Source organism: Amblyomma maculatum, chromosome 1 (assembly GCF_055883805.1).
Source record: "Amblyomma maculatum isolate TAMU_Amacu chromosome 1, ASM5588380v1, whole genome shotgun sequence".
Classification (NCBI taxonomy): Eukaryota; Metazoa; Arthropoda; class Arachnida; order Ixodida; family Ixodidae; genus Amblyomma; species Amblyomma maculatum.
The window spans coordinates 5776330-5789696 of record NC_139344.1 but is presented as its reverse complement, the minus strand read 5'-3'; the positions used below and the strand labels follow the sequence as shown (position 1 = coordinate 5789696).

Here is a 13367-nt window from a genome sequence, read left to right as displayed (position 1 = left end):
AATCTTCCTCTACTAAACTGTATCCAGAGGAAAACTAAAAGATGTGAATTATTTTGTTGCTTATCAAGCCACTAAGATAAGAAGGTGAGAAAATTTACAAAAATTAAACGTAAGGAAATCTATCAGCACAAACCTAGTTATAATTTGCTGCTCATCTTACGTACTGCGTACATACCCATGGAACTGGCCTTGTGAGCAATGTTTGCGTTCAGAAAACAAGTGCAGTGCAATTGTATACCATTCGATGGCCTGGATACATATACAAGCAAATACAAATTAAAATGAAATAGTATCGCCTTTTTCAGTGCAGCCATCTCACTGAGGAGAGTCGCAGCCCGTGCAGAAATAGTGCATCACACATAAAAGCGTATTCGCACTCATTCCACACACAGATAATTTCTACCGCAAACGACACATACATGTCTCTTTCTGGTTCAGGCGCATTTTTTAAATCGCCACGCGACCAAGCCAGACATTTTCATCGCAGATCTCGCGGGCTAAACTACAAAATCATTCACTTGGAAACGGTGATGATCACAGTGTCCATTTTGGAGATGGGTTTAAATGAAGCGGAGATAAAATTTTAAACTTACTTATCGCAGCTTAAGATCCGCCTTTTTCTTCCGAGCAACCATCAACAAATCCACAAAAGCCTAAATAATAGATTTTACCTCAGGTATAATATAGAAGTTATTGTCCTTGGTGCGACGTTAATTTATTGTTATGCCTAAATCATCTTCTCTTTCTTCTTTTTTTTTTTTTGCAGCAACAAAACCTGCACAAGCAAAACGGCGCTCTTCGACCATTTCTTCACTTTTATGTCTGTATATGGAAATCTTTTTTTTTTTTCGATAATCAGCGCTAATAAATAACTAAGGCAGCAACTAAGTCAGCAGGAATAGACTGAAACGCAGCTGAAAGGACAAAGATCACAGAAGAAAGCCCGTAGGTTATTAAAAGGTACTTACTGTACATCCCAAATTATGAATACTACATGCAAAGTTCAAGAAGCACAGGCAGAAACGTAATCTTGAGGACATTCTAAAATAAGAGCGCAATAAAAAGAAGCAGTAACTCTTTGGGCTTCCGGAAGAAAACGCCTTGTCAACTAGAGATAATGACGGTGAAATGAGAAAAAGCCCCCAGCTGTGTTTTCTGATTTTATAAGCGTGGCCGGGGCGGATGTCTATATTCTTTCCTATAGTTACTATTTATTTAGGAAGTTTGAATTTCTAGTTTGTCTTCCGCGAGTCACTCGCGTCTCTGTTGGCAAAGCGCAGTAGCATCCTTTCAAATCATCCATGCACTGCAAAGAAACCAACACTTCCGTACTGTTTGCCACTGAACTACGGGTGGTAGGTTATTGGTTCATCTACTGTTTACGTGTTTTGAGGTCTTTCAGTTTATGCGAGTGTGAATACTCACAGAACGGTAGTTTTTAAAGCAGGATTTGATAAGAAAAGCTTGCCATGTGTGGCGTTTAGTAAAGATGGCGCCACTTGTTCATATATCGAGTTTTATGCTGGTAACTTGTTCAGATTGGGATTGGTGTATCTGGCGCATGACTGTCGAGTTGTGGCACTCAACGCCAAAGGCAAAGCAAATTTGGCCGCAGTAAACCAGCAGGTTCAGCGAGGATTGAATTTGTTTCACAGCTGCACAAAACATGCCTCCTGCGTGGCAACTTTTCCTCAGAAATGGATGTTCAGGAGAACACCATCGAGGGCTTACGCGCAACTCAGGCTCTCCGCTGGGATCCTAAGTTTTTCCTTTTCCAAGTACGGTGGTAAAGTTAAATAAATTTTGAGTGCAGCTCTTCACGCTGCAGAAAACCTTCCGTTTTCGTCGTCAGCGGCATGAGCGAGAAGCATGCATCCGTTCTGTCAACGCTACAGTCCCGCAGTCGATGGATGGATGGATGGATGGATGGATGGATGGATGGATGGATGGATGGATGGATGGATGGATGGATGGATGGATGGATGGATGGATGGATGGATGGATGGATGGATGGATGGATGGATGGATGGATGGATGGATGGATGGATGGATGGATGGATGGATGGATGGATGGATGGATGGATGGACGGACGGAGGACGGACGGGCGGACGGACGGATGGATGGATGGATGGATGGATGGATGGATGGATGGATGGATGGATGGATGGATGGATGGATGGATGGATGGATGGATGGATGGATGGATGGATGGATGGATGGATGGATGGATGGATGGATGGATGGATGGATGGATGGATGGATGGATGGATGGATGGATGGATGGATGGATGGATGGATGGATGGATCTTAATTATTGTTTTATATTGGTTAACTATACCATCGTTCTATTTATTAAATTTTTGTTTCTACATTACTAACCTTATGTCACTTCTCTGCTTTTAAGCCACCAATCTTCCAGTCGTTTTTTGCTAGTTTCCACCACCGGTTTATTCACCCGGCCACGCGGGTACCTCTAAACCCCAGAGCTTCAGAAACAGTGACTGCGCCTGCATCAACTTCCGGATGGATACCATTACATTCGAGTATAATATGGTCAATTGTTTCACTGGAGTTACCACATACAGCACATGTGTCATCTTCATTGTTAAATTTCTTTCTGTAGCTGCGTGTTCTAAGGCACCCTGATCTAGCTTCAAAAAGTAGGACACTGCCTCTTGAGTTATCAAAGAAAGGTTCCTTCCTGATCTGCCTTTTCCACTTTCAGTATAATTCCACACTCTGTTTCTTTTCCATCGTATTTATCCAATTTTTACCTTCTGTGTTTTTCACCTGTTGCTTAACGCTCTTTATTTCTCCGTCTTTGTGACTAGCATACTTACTAGTTAGTTTCCTAGTTCTTTTCCTCCATTGTGAGTCAACGCTTTTTAAGTATAGATATCTAAATACTTTAGCTGCCCATCTGTTACTGTCCAATTTCCTCAGGCGTTCCTCGTATAATCTTTTACTCTGAGCTTCCCGTACTTCGAAAGATGCCCAGCCCATATCTCCCTGTACCGCCTCCTTTGTGGTTTTGCCGTTTGCGCCTAGTGCTAATCGTCCAACGGCTCTCTGATTTATTTCTAATGTCGACAGTACCTCTGATTTTAGGCACAAAACCGCATTTCCGAAAACCGTCTTGTGCGTTTTGTTTAGCAGCGCCACATAGCGGCCAAGCAGAGAACTTTTGTGAAGAAGAATTATAGCGCAATTTTCACAGCCTCCGTTTGAGCAGCGACAGCTAGCTAGCTGTAAATCGGAGAAAATTAGTAACAAAACTTTATTTTACGTTCTTTTTTTATTATTGATATAATTAAGAAGTTTCTCAGGCGTTATAATTTGAATTTAGCTCAAGTCAAAACATTTCTTTCTTGGCTGTCTTGTACGGCCATCACTATTAACCGCGTGAAGTAAATATTTTTCTTTTGCAATGCTCCTCTAAACAACTAGGTGTTTTTTTTTTTTATCATTAAAGAGAAAATAGTATAAAAGAAATTTTCAGCAAGTTCGTTTTTACTGAAATTTTACAAATTTACGATCTATGTTGAGGCAATAAAACATTTGCTATGTTAATACATTCGCACGTGAAAAAAATTATAATATAAAGACATCAACATCACAATACAACCGCGCTCTAATACATACATGTGTACAAATAATTTGCACATAAGCAGCAGACATTTCAGACAGTACTACGATTTCTAGGTGCATAGGCTTGACCAAAGGTTACTGTTCGCTTCGCTCCACTGTTCTGGTTTTGGGATTGCCCACATTCCCAGTCATCCTCGGGCATACGCTTAAGCCTCTCTCATGCTCCTATTATGATTGGTTTGCTCCGCCTCAAGAAGCTGACCAAGTTTCCTTGTGGCAGGCGCTTCTGTCCCACCTTTCTCCAACGCCTGCACCGGATGGATCCCTTTAAAAAAGTCTGAACACCAGCATCTTTGTTTTTAGAAGGAAGCATGCTGCTAATGCAGCAACCATACGGGGTTGCGGCGTCGGATATTGGCGCGATTAATAGACGTGAGGCAACATGCCGGTCTCGTGAAGGTTTTCCGCCCGTCATCACTTCTTAATCAACCCGTTTCTGATGTCCATATCTATTGGTGCTTACGTAATTTCTAATTCCTACGTATCCTTCAAATGAAGGAAAAACCTTAGGCTTGTTGTGGGCGGATAGCTTCGTTGGTCCTTCTTTTCATCGCTTCTTATAGTGTGCAGCCGAGCGGCTACTGATGATTCCATTGGTCGGCAAAACTAGTCGGCACTCGAGCTGTATGCTTCGTATTCCTCCTTCGGTATCGCTGTCCAAACAGAGCTTCCCACAAAAACCTTTCCTTCAGTATGCGTTCCGGATGTTCTTTGCGCTATTCCTAAAGCATTAGCCCTGGACACCCCGTTTGGAGTCGCGCTACGCATCACGCGTAGCGGCGTGCTGTGCATAGGATTTTGATGTCATCGCAGAAGGGATGTTTCACATAATCGCAGGTTGCGTATCGCCGTACGGCTCTGGCAGAGAACGTCGTCCGGTAAGCCTACGCAACGCTTAAGAGAAGTACCCCGAACACTTATATTGCACAATCATTTCCGCGGTGATTGGGCAGCGGACGCCCAGGAATAGCCTCAAGCGCAACCTTCCTTACAAGTACATTTCATGATCGTTGGTAAACGATCCCTCGATAAATTCACCGGCATCGTTGTCGAGCATCTTACGCAATGATAGCACAAATGGACCAGGCGTTGTCATTTATCAGGCTTTGGTTGGTGTCGCGCCGTGAACGACGGGAACTCGAGAAAAAGTGATTCGTATAGCCAAAGCTGTTAAGTGCACTCTCATCTCATGCCCTTTGTCGAGTGCCTCTCAAAACCACGAAAAGTAAGATTATGCACAAAAGTAAAAACGAAGACGAGCCCTCGACGAAGGGGCTCAGTGGTTGAAGTGTTTTGCTATTGATTTCGAGGTCCTAAATTTAGGCGTGGAAGGCTCGTCAGACAGGGCCATAATTGAAATTTCTTGTGTACTGAAACCTTGTCGCAAGTGAAATGAACCCGATAAGGTAAGAATTACTTCCCAGATATGCACTATATGACGTGAAAAAATTGAGAGTATTTTAGTTTATTGGAGTAGGTTCACTTTTCTGGGCATTTTAACAAAGCTTGTACTTGTGTAAGATGGTGCGCATAGCTTTTGAAATAAATATTAGGCGATAAAATATCCACAGATTGAAGCGCGTACCATGTGACGTCTTTCTCGGTCTTCCGTGTGTTTCTTTTATTGCGCTGATATTATTTTCAGTTTATGAGTATTTCAGCAGCAGTCAAGTTAAAACCTTCTTTTACCTGCAGAGCACAATAGTGCTTTTGAAGTGTCATGCAAAAAAAAAGAAAAACAAAACTTGTCCTGAAGGTTGTTACCTTTGAAAAGCATTTTTGTACACATTCCCGGAAGCGCTGCTGAATGCATACTATATTTAACTTTTGTTGCATAATTTTAACGTTTCTTCCCAAGTGAAGTGTAGAACAGATGGTAATCACGACGCTCTAGTCAATTTCTAAATAAGCAGTTTTTGTCTTTTTTTTTCTGAGGTGTTTTCAACATTGGCAGTAGATCTATGCATTCGCTATCATGAAATCAGATCCAAAATTTGAAGCCCGACAATAAAACCTTTTGGATCATTAAGCCATATTTCCAGACTCAAAATGTTCTGTTATACATTTTCTCGGCAGCACTCAGATGTAGCCTGTCATAAAGATAGTGCTCAACGGGTTTGCTTGTAAGCCATGTTATGGGGCTCCTGCAATACCTAAGCCCGAGAAGGATAAACATGCGATTGCAAATCTCATGCACTGTATATTTTTGACACAGAGTGCACCTGCGTGCGTCAAAGCTAAACTTTGACAGGGTCTTCTTGAAACTTAAATTGCTGTAAATAAATAGGAGGGGTAAGAAATCAGACATGAAGAGCTTTTCCTCGCTGACTACCCTTTCCTCGCGCCTTCATTCATGCAATTTCAGGCGAGAAAAACGACGCAGAAAACGCCTCACGTTAAATTTAGCCGGTTTTTGTGTCATAGAGGCTGATAGTAGCCAGTGAATAATGTATGGCATGAACGAACTAACTGGTAAATTTTTCACTCAGAGCCATCAATCCAAATCGGAATATTTATTTCCATAGCTTCTGTGATATACCATTGTGTTGTGGTCATTGTGAAGACGAGAAAAAAATGCGAAAGCGTAGCGGCAAACTACATTCATCCCCATGACGCAAATAGGTTGCCTAACGGAAGGCGGAAGGGGGAGTTTTGTGTTAAATGAGTCACAATGGCAACAAAGTATCAGAAACGAAATAATAATGATTGCTCTCACGCACGAACATATATCGGGCGCATGAAAAAAAAAAAAAAAAGCACAGCTAGAAACCGGAAGATGCTTTCAAAGTTTGATGATTGTTATTATGATCCGGAGCAAATGCTCGCCTCGAGTAATGAAGTTTTCAACTCATTTTCCAACCGACGGATTCGAAATAATTATTATTTTGTGTTTTAAGCGCCTCGCTTATATGTATCTTTCACATTCACCTCAAGCGAGAAAGCAGAAAGAAATCAGGTCGCAGGCACTTCTGTGACCTTTCTCCTCTTCCGCCGTGCAGTGTGTGCCAGCGTTTTCACAAGAGCTGAACGTAGGGAAAACAGGAACGTTTATTGAAACAAGAGTATTCACAGACAAACACAGGCCTTCTTCTGGTGACCTTTGTTGGTGGTTTGCTCTCTTGAAACAAATTATAGCTTTCATCACATGGCCAAATTTTATTTCGAAGCGTGCTTGTTTTGAAACTGGTTGAAGTTTGTTGACAGGCAGTGTTGATGAAGAATCCAGCTCTTCTTTGTCACAGACTGGGTCGAAGTAAGATTCAGCAGACTTTGGGCTGAAATAATTTGGTCAGACAGAGTTACGAAGCAAGAATGACCATTTTACACTATATTACTAAAAATGTAATATTGTTTACCATGTGCTTGGGTGCTTTAAAACTTGTGCGCCATGGGTAAATATTATGAACAGCTGAATTACAAAACACGCATCAATTAAAATAATGTCAGTATGCTTGGGATATTAGCTTGGCATTTATTGACTAAGACTGATTTGTTAAATTTCAACTGCAACGTAAGTTCACAAATAGAAACGTCAGCAATTACATATGTAAAAAAGGTTCGTAGATTTCAGCACAAATGGAATACTGCTCTCACAATCGAACGTAAATAAAAGCGATTCTAAACATTATCTTTAACGTAACAAGATATTCTGGACAAGCACATTTTTGAACTGGCAGTTGTTTATCAATGCATTTTTTCGATGTAAAATTTCAGTTTACCTGTCAATATAGGTGCATATACCTCACCTAAGGTTTAGTTTGGGTTTATATGAAAGGGAATGCGCAGAACCTGTCCCACTTCTCAGTGGGACACCTGAACCGTGTCTTAAGGAAAGGGATGAAGGTGGCATCGAGAAAATAAAGAAAGAGATGCCCATAGTGGAGGGCTCCGGAATAATTTCGATCACCTGGAGATCTTTAACGTGCAGCGACTTTGCAGAGCACTCGGACGCCTTTGCGTTTATACCCCATTCTCACCACAGGAGGCTCATAGTTTTTTGGTCTTACTGATTTTGCTACCATAAAAAACGTTCCCGGCTGCTTTTAATAGGTAGTATCAACTACTCGATGTGAGAGGCGGAAAAACCACAAAAGAAAGTGGTGGCTGTGCATCACAAGATTGGAGCGCTCCCTTCAATATTTCAGAAACGATGTCTTATAATGTTCCACAGTTACTTTATTCCAAGAAAACTTTATTTGACGTCAATGGGACCCACGGAATATCTCTATTTGCAGAATGCATTCTTATCGCCTTGTACAAAACAAAAAATAACCTTAACGAACCAACAGTAAAAACCTAGCTCTACAGACTCTCCCTCCAGCATAAATGCTCATGGTTAGAAATGAACTAATATTGGAGACTTTCCAAGGTAGGGGGAGGTGGCAATGCTGGGACAAACACATATGTTAATTTACTCCGTCATCCCCCCCCCCCCCCAAAAAAAAAAAAAAACATGCCCTATGAAGCACTAACATATATTTTTGAGACTTGGCCATCCCATGGCTGTCCAGGTTGCGAATGATTGACCTCATCATATATCTTTAGGGATCACTACCATTATGTCTTCCAGTGGACAAAAAAAAAATAGATAATTGAAAGCGCACATGAAATAGGTGCTCATCGACCAACTTGTTTTAGCGATATGTGTTGAATTTTGGACAACTAAACCTTATGTGTAATAATGGTTGCGATGGCGTACCATGCAGAGACGTGGTTCAGCCAACAACACCGCCAACGTGGGCCCCGCCGTACTGTCCACCAGCAGCTCCTCCGGCATGTGCTGCCTTCTCGAAACCGGCTCCTCCTGCCTGGTGTCCTGCACCATATGCGCTGCCAGCGTTGGCCTGCAGACCGTAAGTAGACGTCTGGCCATACGTTGAGGTGTGGCCATACACACGCTTCTGGGCCTCTCCGCCACCGTAATTGAAACCGCCCTGGCCGTATCCGCGACCGGCTCCGTAGTATCCGCCTCCGTATCCACCGTAGCCGGCGCCACCATAACCAAGGCCGCCGTAGCCCAGACCACCGTAACCAAGGCCGCCATAGCCGAGGCCTCCGTAGCCAAGACCACCATAGCCGAGGCCACCGTAACCCAAGCCGCCGTAGCCAGGGCCTCCGTAACCAAGGCGACCGTAGCCAAGGCCTCCATAGCCAGCTCCGTATCCACCTCCGTAGCCGAGACCACCATATCCGAGACCGGCACCATAACCCAGACCTCCGTATCCGAGACCAGCTCCGTAGCCGATACCAAGGCCTGGAGAGCCGTAGCCACCATAGCCGAGGCCTACGCCTGGTCCGTAACCGAGGCCTGGTCCGAAGATGCCGCCGCGGCTCTCGACCTTCTCCTTGCCCTCTTTCTTGTCTTTTTCTTCGGTGGCAGCCTCAGTTGTCGGCTGTTCGGTCTTGTCTGCGGCTGGCGCCTCGGTAGCAGCGACTTCTGGTTCGTCAGCGCATGACACGAGGGCCATCACGGCCAAGCTGACCGCGAGGATCAACTGGAAGTTAGGAACGAAAATTAGTTAAATTTACTAAAAGGCCTAATCAACTCTGCGTATAACGCAAAAAATGTTCAATTCACTTGGATAGGCAATGTATGAGGACAATACTGCAACGTACAAAACCTAAAGAACAGTTGCATTGTGTGAGCATAACCTACTCATGAGCTTTTTTTTTTTTTGCGTCAAAACGTGAATCACATTAGGGTTATTAGAAAGACGAAAGATTATATAAACAGCCACCTCCAACTACGCTATTGCAACCATCGGCATGATGCTGAATTTATTGGGAAATTGATATCTTGATTCACGCATTACTAGAATAAGCAAATGAAACAAGCTCGCCGCTTTATCAAGCTGTGCCGTCGACTTGCAAGTACCAGCGGTCATTTTTCCGCGTACTTACTAGTAGGAATAAAAGGATGGACAGCGCTCCGTATATTTCCCAACTTTTTTTATGCACCGCAGACTACTCTGCAACCGAGCGCTGCTTACGTACAAAACGAGTAGATAAAAGCGTGTTACTATAATTTCTTGATAATTTCATTCGTGACGCACTTTGTGCTAGGAGCCCTGCTTTTATTATTATTATTTTCTCGACATGCCAGCTTTCATTTCGATACCTCTTTTGGGATTTCATTTCTGCAAACTTCGCCATGAAGAATATGCCGTGTTTCCCCGTTTTACAATTGCGGTCTGTAATAATGCACACAATTTCAAAGTGCGTGAAGACAGACGTTTATTATCTATAGTTTTCTGTCGTACATTGCAAGCGGCTGTATCACTATGCGGGATGCCAACCTGACGTGCCCCTCTAAACTGAAGACAGAGTCCATTCGGCGAATTGTGCATTCTTAATAGTAAAACTAGTCGAATATGCTAAACGTTATTTCAGCTATGTTGCAATTTGCCTTGCACAGCAAATGAATAACCTTGAGGACTGTGCCAGTCTGTCTTCGCGTACAATGATTTCACTTAGCCATCCTTTATCGTATTCATTGCCGAGTGTGTGGAAGCGGCTTTGAGCAAACGAATGCCGTCGCGGCTTGCGGTAGAAATACGGAACAAAACACGTCCTTCAGGCAAACTCTTTCGGCGAAACTTGACTTCCAAGGCTGAGCGCTGTTAATGCGAAGAACGTCTTTCTCTGCAACAGTTGCTGCTTTTTCATGGCTTGATCTGTGACTTCCGTATGTAAGCGCTGCCAAGAACGGCCACTAAACGTTTTTCTGAATAGTGATGCGTGTAAGACCAGCTCATATTTTCGAAAAAGATAGCGAGTATATTGGAGAAGTCTAATAGATCTTCGCTCACAAAACTTATTGTCAATAACCGTGCACTCAATTTTTGTTGGCCACTGTAGACGAATTACATTTTAGAAAGCGCTTGATACAACGATGATAGATAAATACACAGTCAAGGACGAGCGCTAGTACCAAGTGAGTATTCAATGAACACTTCAAGCGCTTTATGCTCATCCTCAAGCACTTGAGCGAATGCAGCGACAGGAAACACACACCTGATTATTCAAGTGGCTGTCCTTGCTCTGTTGCATGATAATGTGTACAAAGTGCCTGTGGTGTCGATTGCATAATTCAGTGAGTAGCGCTTATCTGTGCTTGTGTGTTTCTCCGTCCACATTGTTTCAAGCGGGTACAAAAAGTTACTCATGCACCAACTAGCTCGATCCTCCACCCTTCCGAACTGCAAAATGCAAATAGAGTGACTGTGCTGCTTCTTTGGTATTGTCTCTCTCTGCCCACAGGTATGCATGATTATCAATGTCACAGTTAGGTGCAGATCACCTTCGCTCCAAAATTAAGAGCTGTTCGCTGAGGTCATCATGTCTTCTTTTTTCTTTCTTGGAATCTGCACGAGTTATTTTTCCGGCTCTACTGATGCAGATGAATATATCGCATTTGCTTTTCATACTACTTTCATACTACCATCATGATGCTACCATGATACTTTTCATACTACCATCCTATTTTTGCTGCCTACTGCAAATATTATTGCAAGCGTCTAGTGTTTTCATAAGCAAATGCCCTCACACCTGTCGGATGGCCTTTTTATCACGTTCGTTGTTTTCTGCTGACTACAATCGCCTTTGCCTGCTTCTACATCTGCGCGTTAAAATCTTCAGGTGCAACTATTTTAACCTGACAGTGCAATATTAATAGGGTGATCTGACAAAAACAAAATGTGCACAATAGGTCGCTTGCATGTTTTTAGTCGCGTCTATCATCGTCTTACGCTGACGCACGAAGCGGTCGACCACTCGTGCATGGCCAGTTACATTGGCCGAATCCAAAGTTTGAATTTATGGAGACGAAGCGTCCACGGCCGCTTTCCCCTTGTGGAAGATACAAATTTGGACCAGTGTTTTGGGTTCTCTTATATTTTGCTCATGCATGAATCGAAAACCAATTATTGCACTGTTTAACCATTTAGTGATATGGTCTTCCTATCTGTTCTTAACCTACATAGTCCTTTCTTGCCCTCGAAAAAAATTTACATTCAGTCGTTTCCACCTCAACAGTTTCGTCAAATTTTGTTGAGTGGGAAACATACTGCTTTGCGCAGCTGCCAGCATATATGACAGCTATTTCGTGCGCGTTTCGGGAAGATAGCTGCACTGGAGCCTAACCGAGTGCAGAAAAATTCTGCACTGCGATTTCTTGTCATTAAATGGACACAGTAGGTCAATTTTCCGCACTCGTAATAATAACGAAAATTATATTACACATCAAGGAGCACGTCACGTTTAATAATAGCATGCTTAGAGAGTACGTTTACCGTCATATTTAATTTTATTGCCCGTGCTCACCCCTTTCATCAAGCAAAGTAATGGTCCTGATATGCTGAGCTTCTTCCTTCATCTATCTAGTAGCGTTCAATCCTTTCTCTTTGTACTGGACTGAGCGCGAAGAATCTCCCGGTAGGAAATTTATGAACGGCAATCTCTAAGGTTTTGGTTGTGACGTAAACCCGCCGCGCTTTCAGCAGCCACTGTGTGCTTCTGGAAATTTCATGACAGCACTTCATGGTTAATGTTGACAAAGTGACCACTGCACTCCATTGTCTCATTTTCGGCAAAACCACTTTGAGATCCCAATTCAAGCTTATATGGCTCAAAACGACTACAAGGACAACACCATTTTAGTTTTTGTTTCAATGTGAAAATTGATAACAAGGCGATGGAAGCTGACCTCTGGGATCCGCGCAGAAACGAATGCAAGAAAGCACCGCAGTTTGGTTGTGAAGTCGGCCAATGATAAAAACACCTGTAGTTTTGCATTCTTTTTTTTTTTTTTTTTTTTTTTTGCAGCTTATAAAGGCTCTGTTTCCGGTGATAGGGATCCGGTGCCGCTTTGTGCGAACAATGCGCCAACCTGTCGGCACAGTTACGATTCAATTTCCCTTTAAAGCACCGCTCATAGTTGACCCCTACTATGCCTGCTCAGAACGAACTAGCAGTTCGCTTTGAGTAGGTCGTTCAGCTGGCCTTTTGGCGTTTGCCAACTCTGTTTCTTTGCTGAAACCGCTCGAACTCGGAATGAAGTACGTCCCGCAAGCTGCAGCTCCGAGGACAGGCGGCAAGAAAAGCACAGGAACACTTGCGCAAACGTTGAAAAGTTTGCACTTAAGTGCCGTTGTGCTTTTCCGACGTCGGTCTGCAGTGTGGGAGACGTTCTTCTGAGCATGAACACCCTAGCACGTAGACCAAAGTTCTCCATCAGGGACACGTATGCCGAGAGAAGGTCAAATGCGCTTACCACTGCCTTCATCTTGTCGTCGGGGTGAGATCACACGAAGAACAGAAGACCGAGGTTGCGCGAGTGGTAGAGCGGAACGTCTCTTTCCTCGCACCGCTTGCCGATGGTGTCCCTTCGGGAGTTACACCGCGGCCCTTATATACAAGATCCATGCCGCCTCATCGCACTCGCACACGCGCATATTCACACTTCACACACACACACACACACACACACACACACACACACACACACACACACACACACACACACACACACACACACACACACACACACACACACACACACACACACACACACACACACACACACACACACACGCTGGGTGGCTTTCACCCCCTTGTTGTGTTTTCATTCAAGGCTGCCGGCGTGGTTGTGCCTTTGACGCCGCCCACATCGCCTTTTCTTACGTTCTCCCCCTTAGCGGAGTCAACTTCTGCCCCCCTC

General features: G+C 43.6%; 1 protein-coding gene across 1 annotated transcript; it reads right to left on the bottom strand.

The window, feature by feature from the left end:
• Positions 1-6686: 6686 nt before the first annotated feature.
• On the bottom strand, positions 6687-13103 carry LOC146201530 (uncharacterized). Its single transcript, XM_084583120.1, has 3 exons — positions 12921-13103; positions 8349-9144; positions 6687-6924 (listed from the first exon to the last, which is right to left on the bottom strand). The coding sequence occupies exons 1-2, from the start codon at positions 12930-12932 to the stop codon at positions 8365-8367; spliced, it is 792 nt and encodes a 263-aa protein (XP_084439246.1). The 5' UTR covers positions 12933-13103; the 3' UTR covers positions 6687-6924; positions 8349-8364.
• Between the last annotated feature and the right edge of the window lie 264 nt (positions 13104-13367).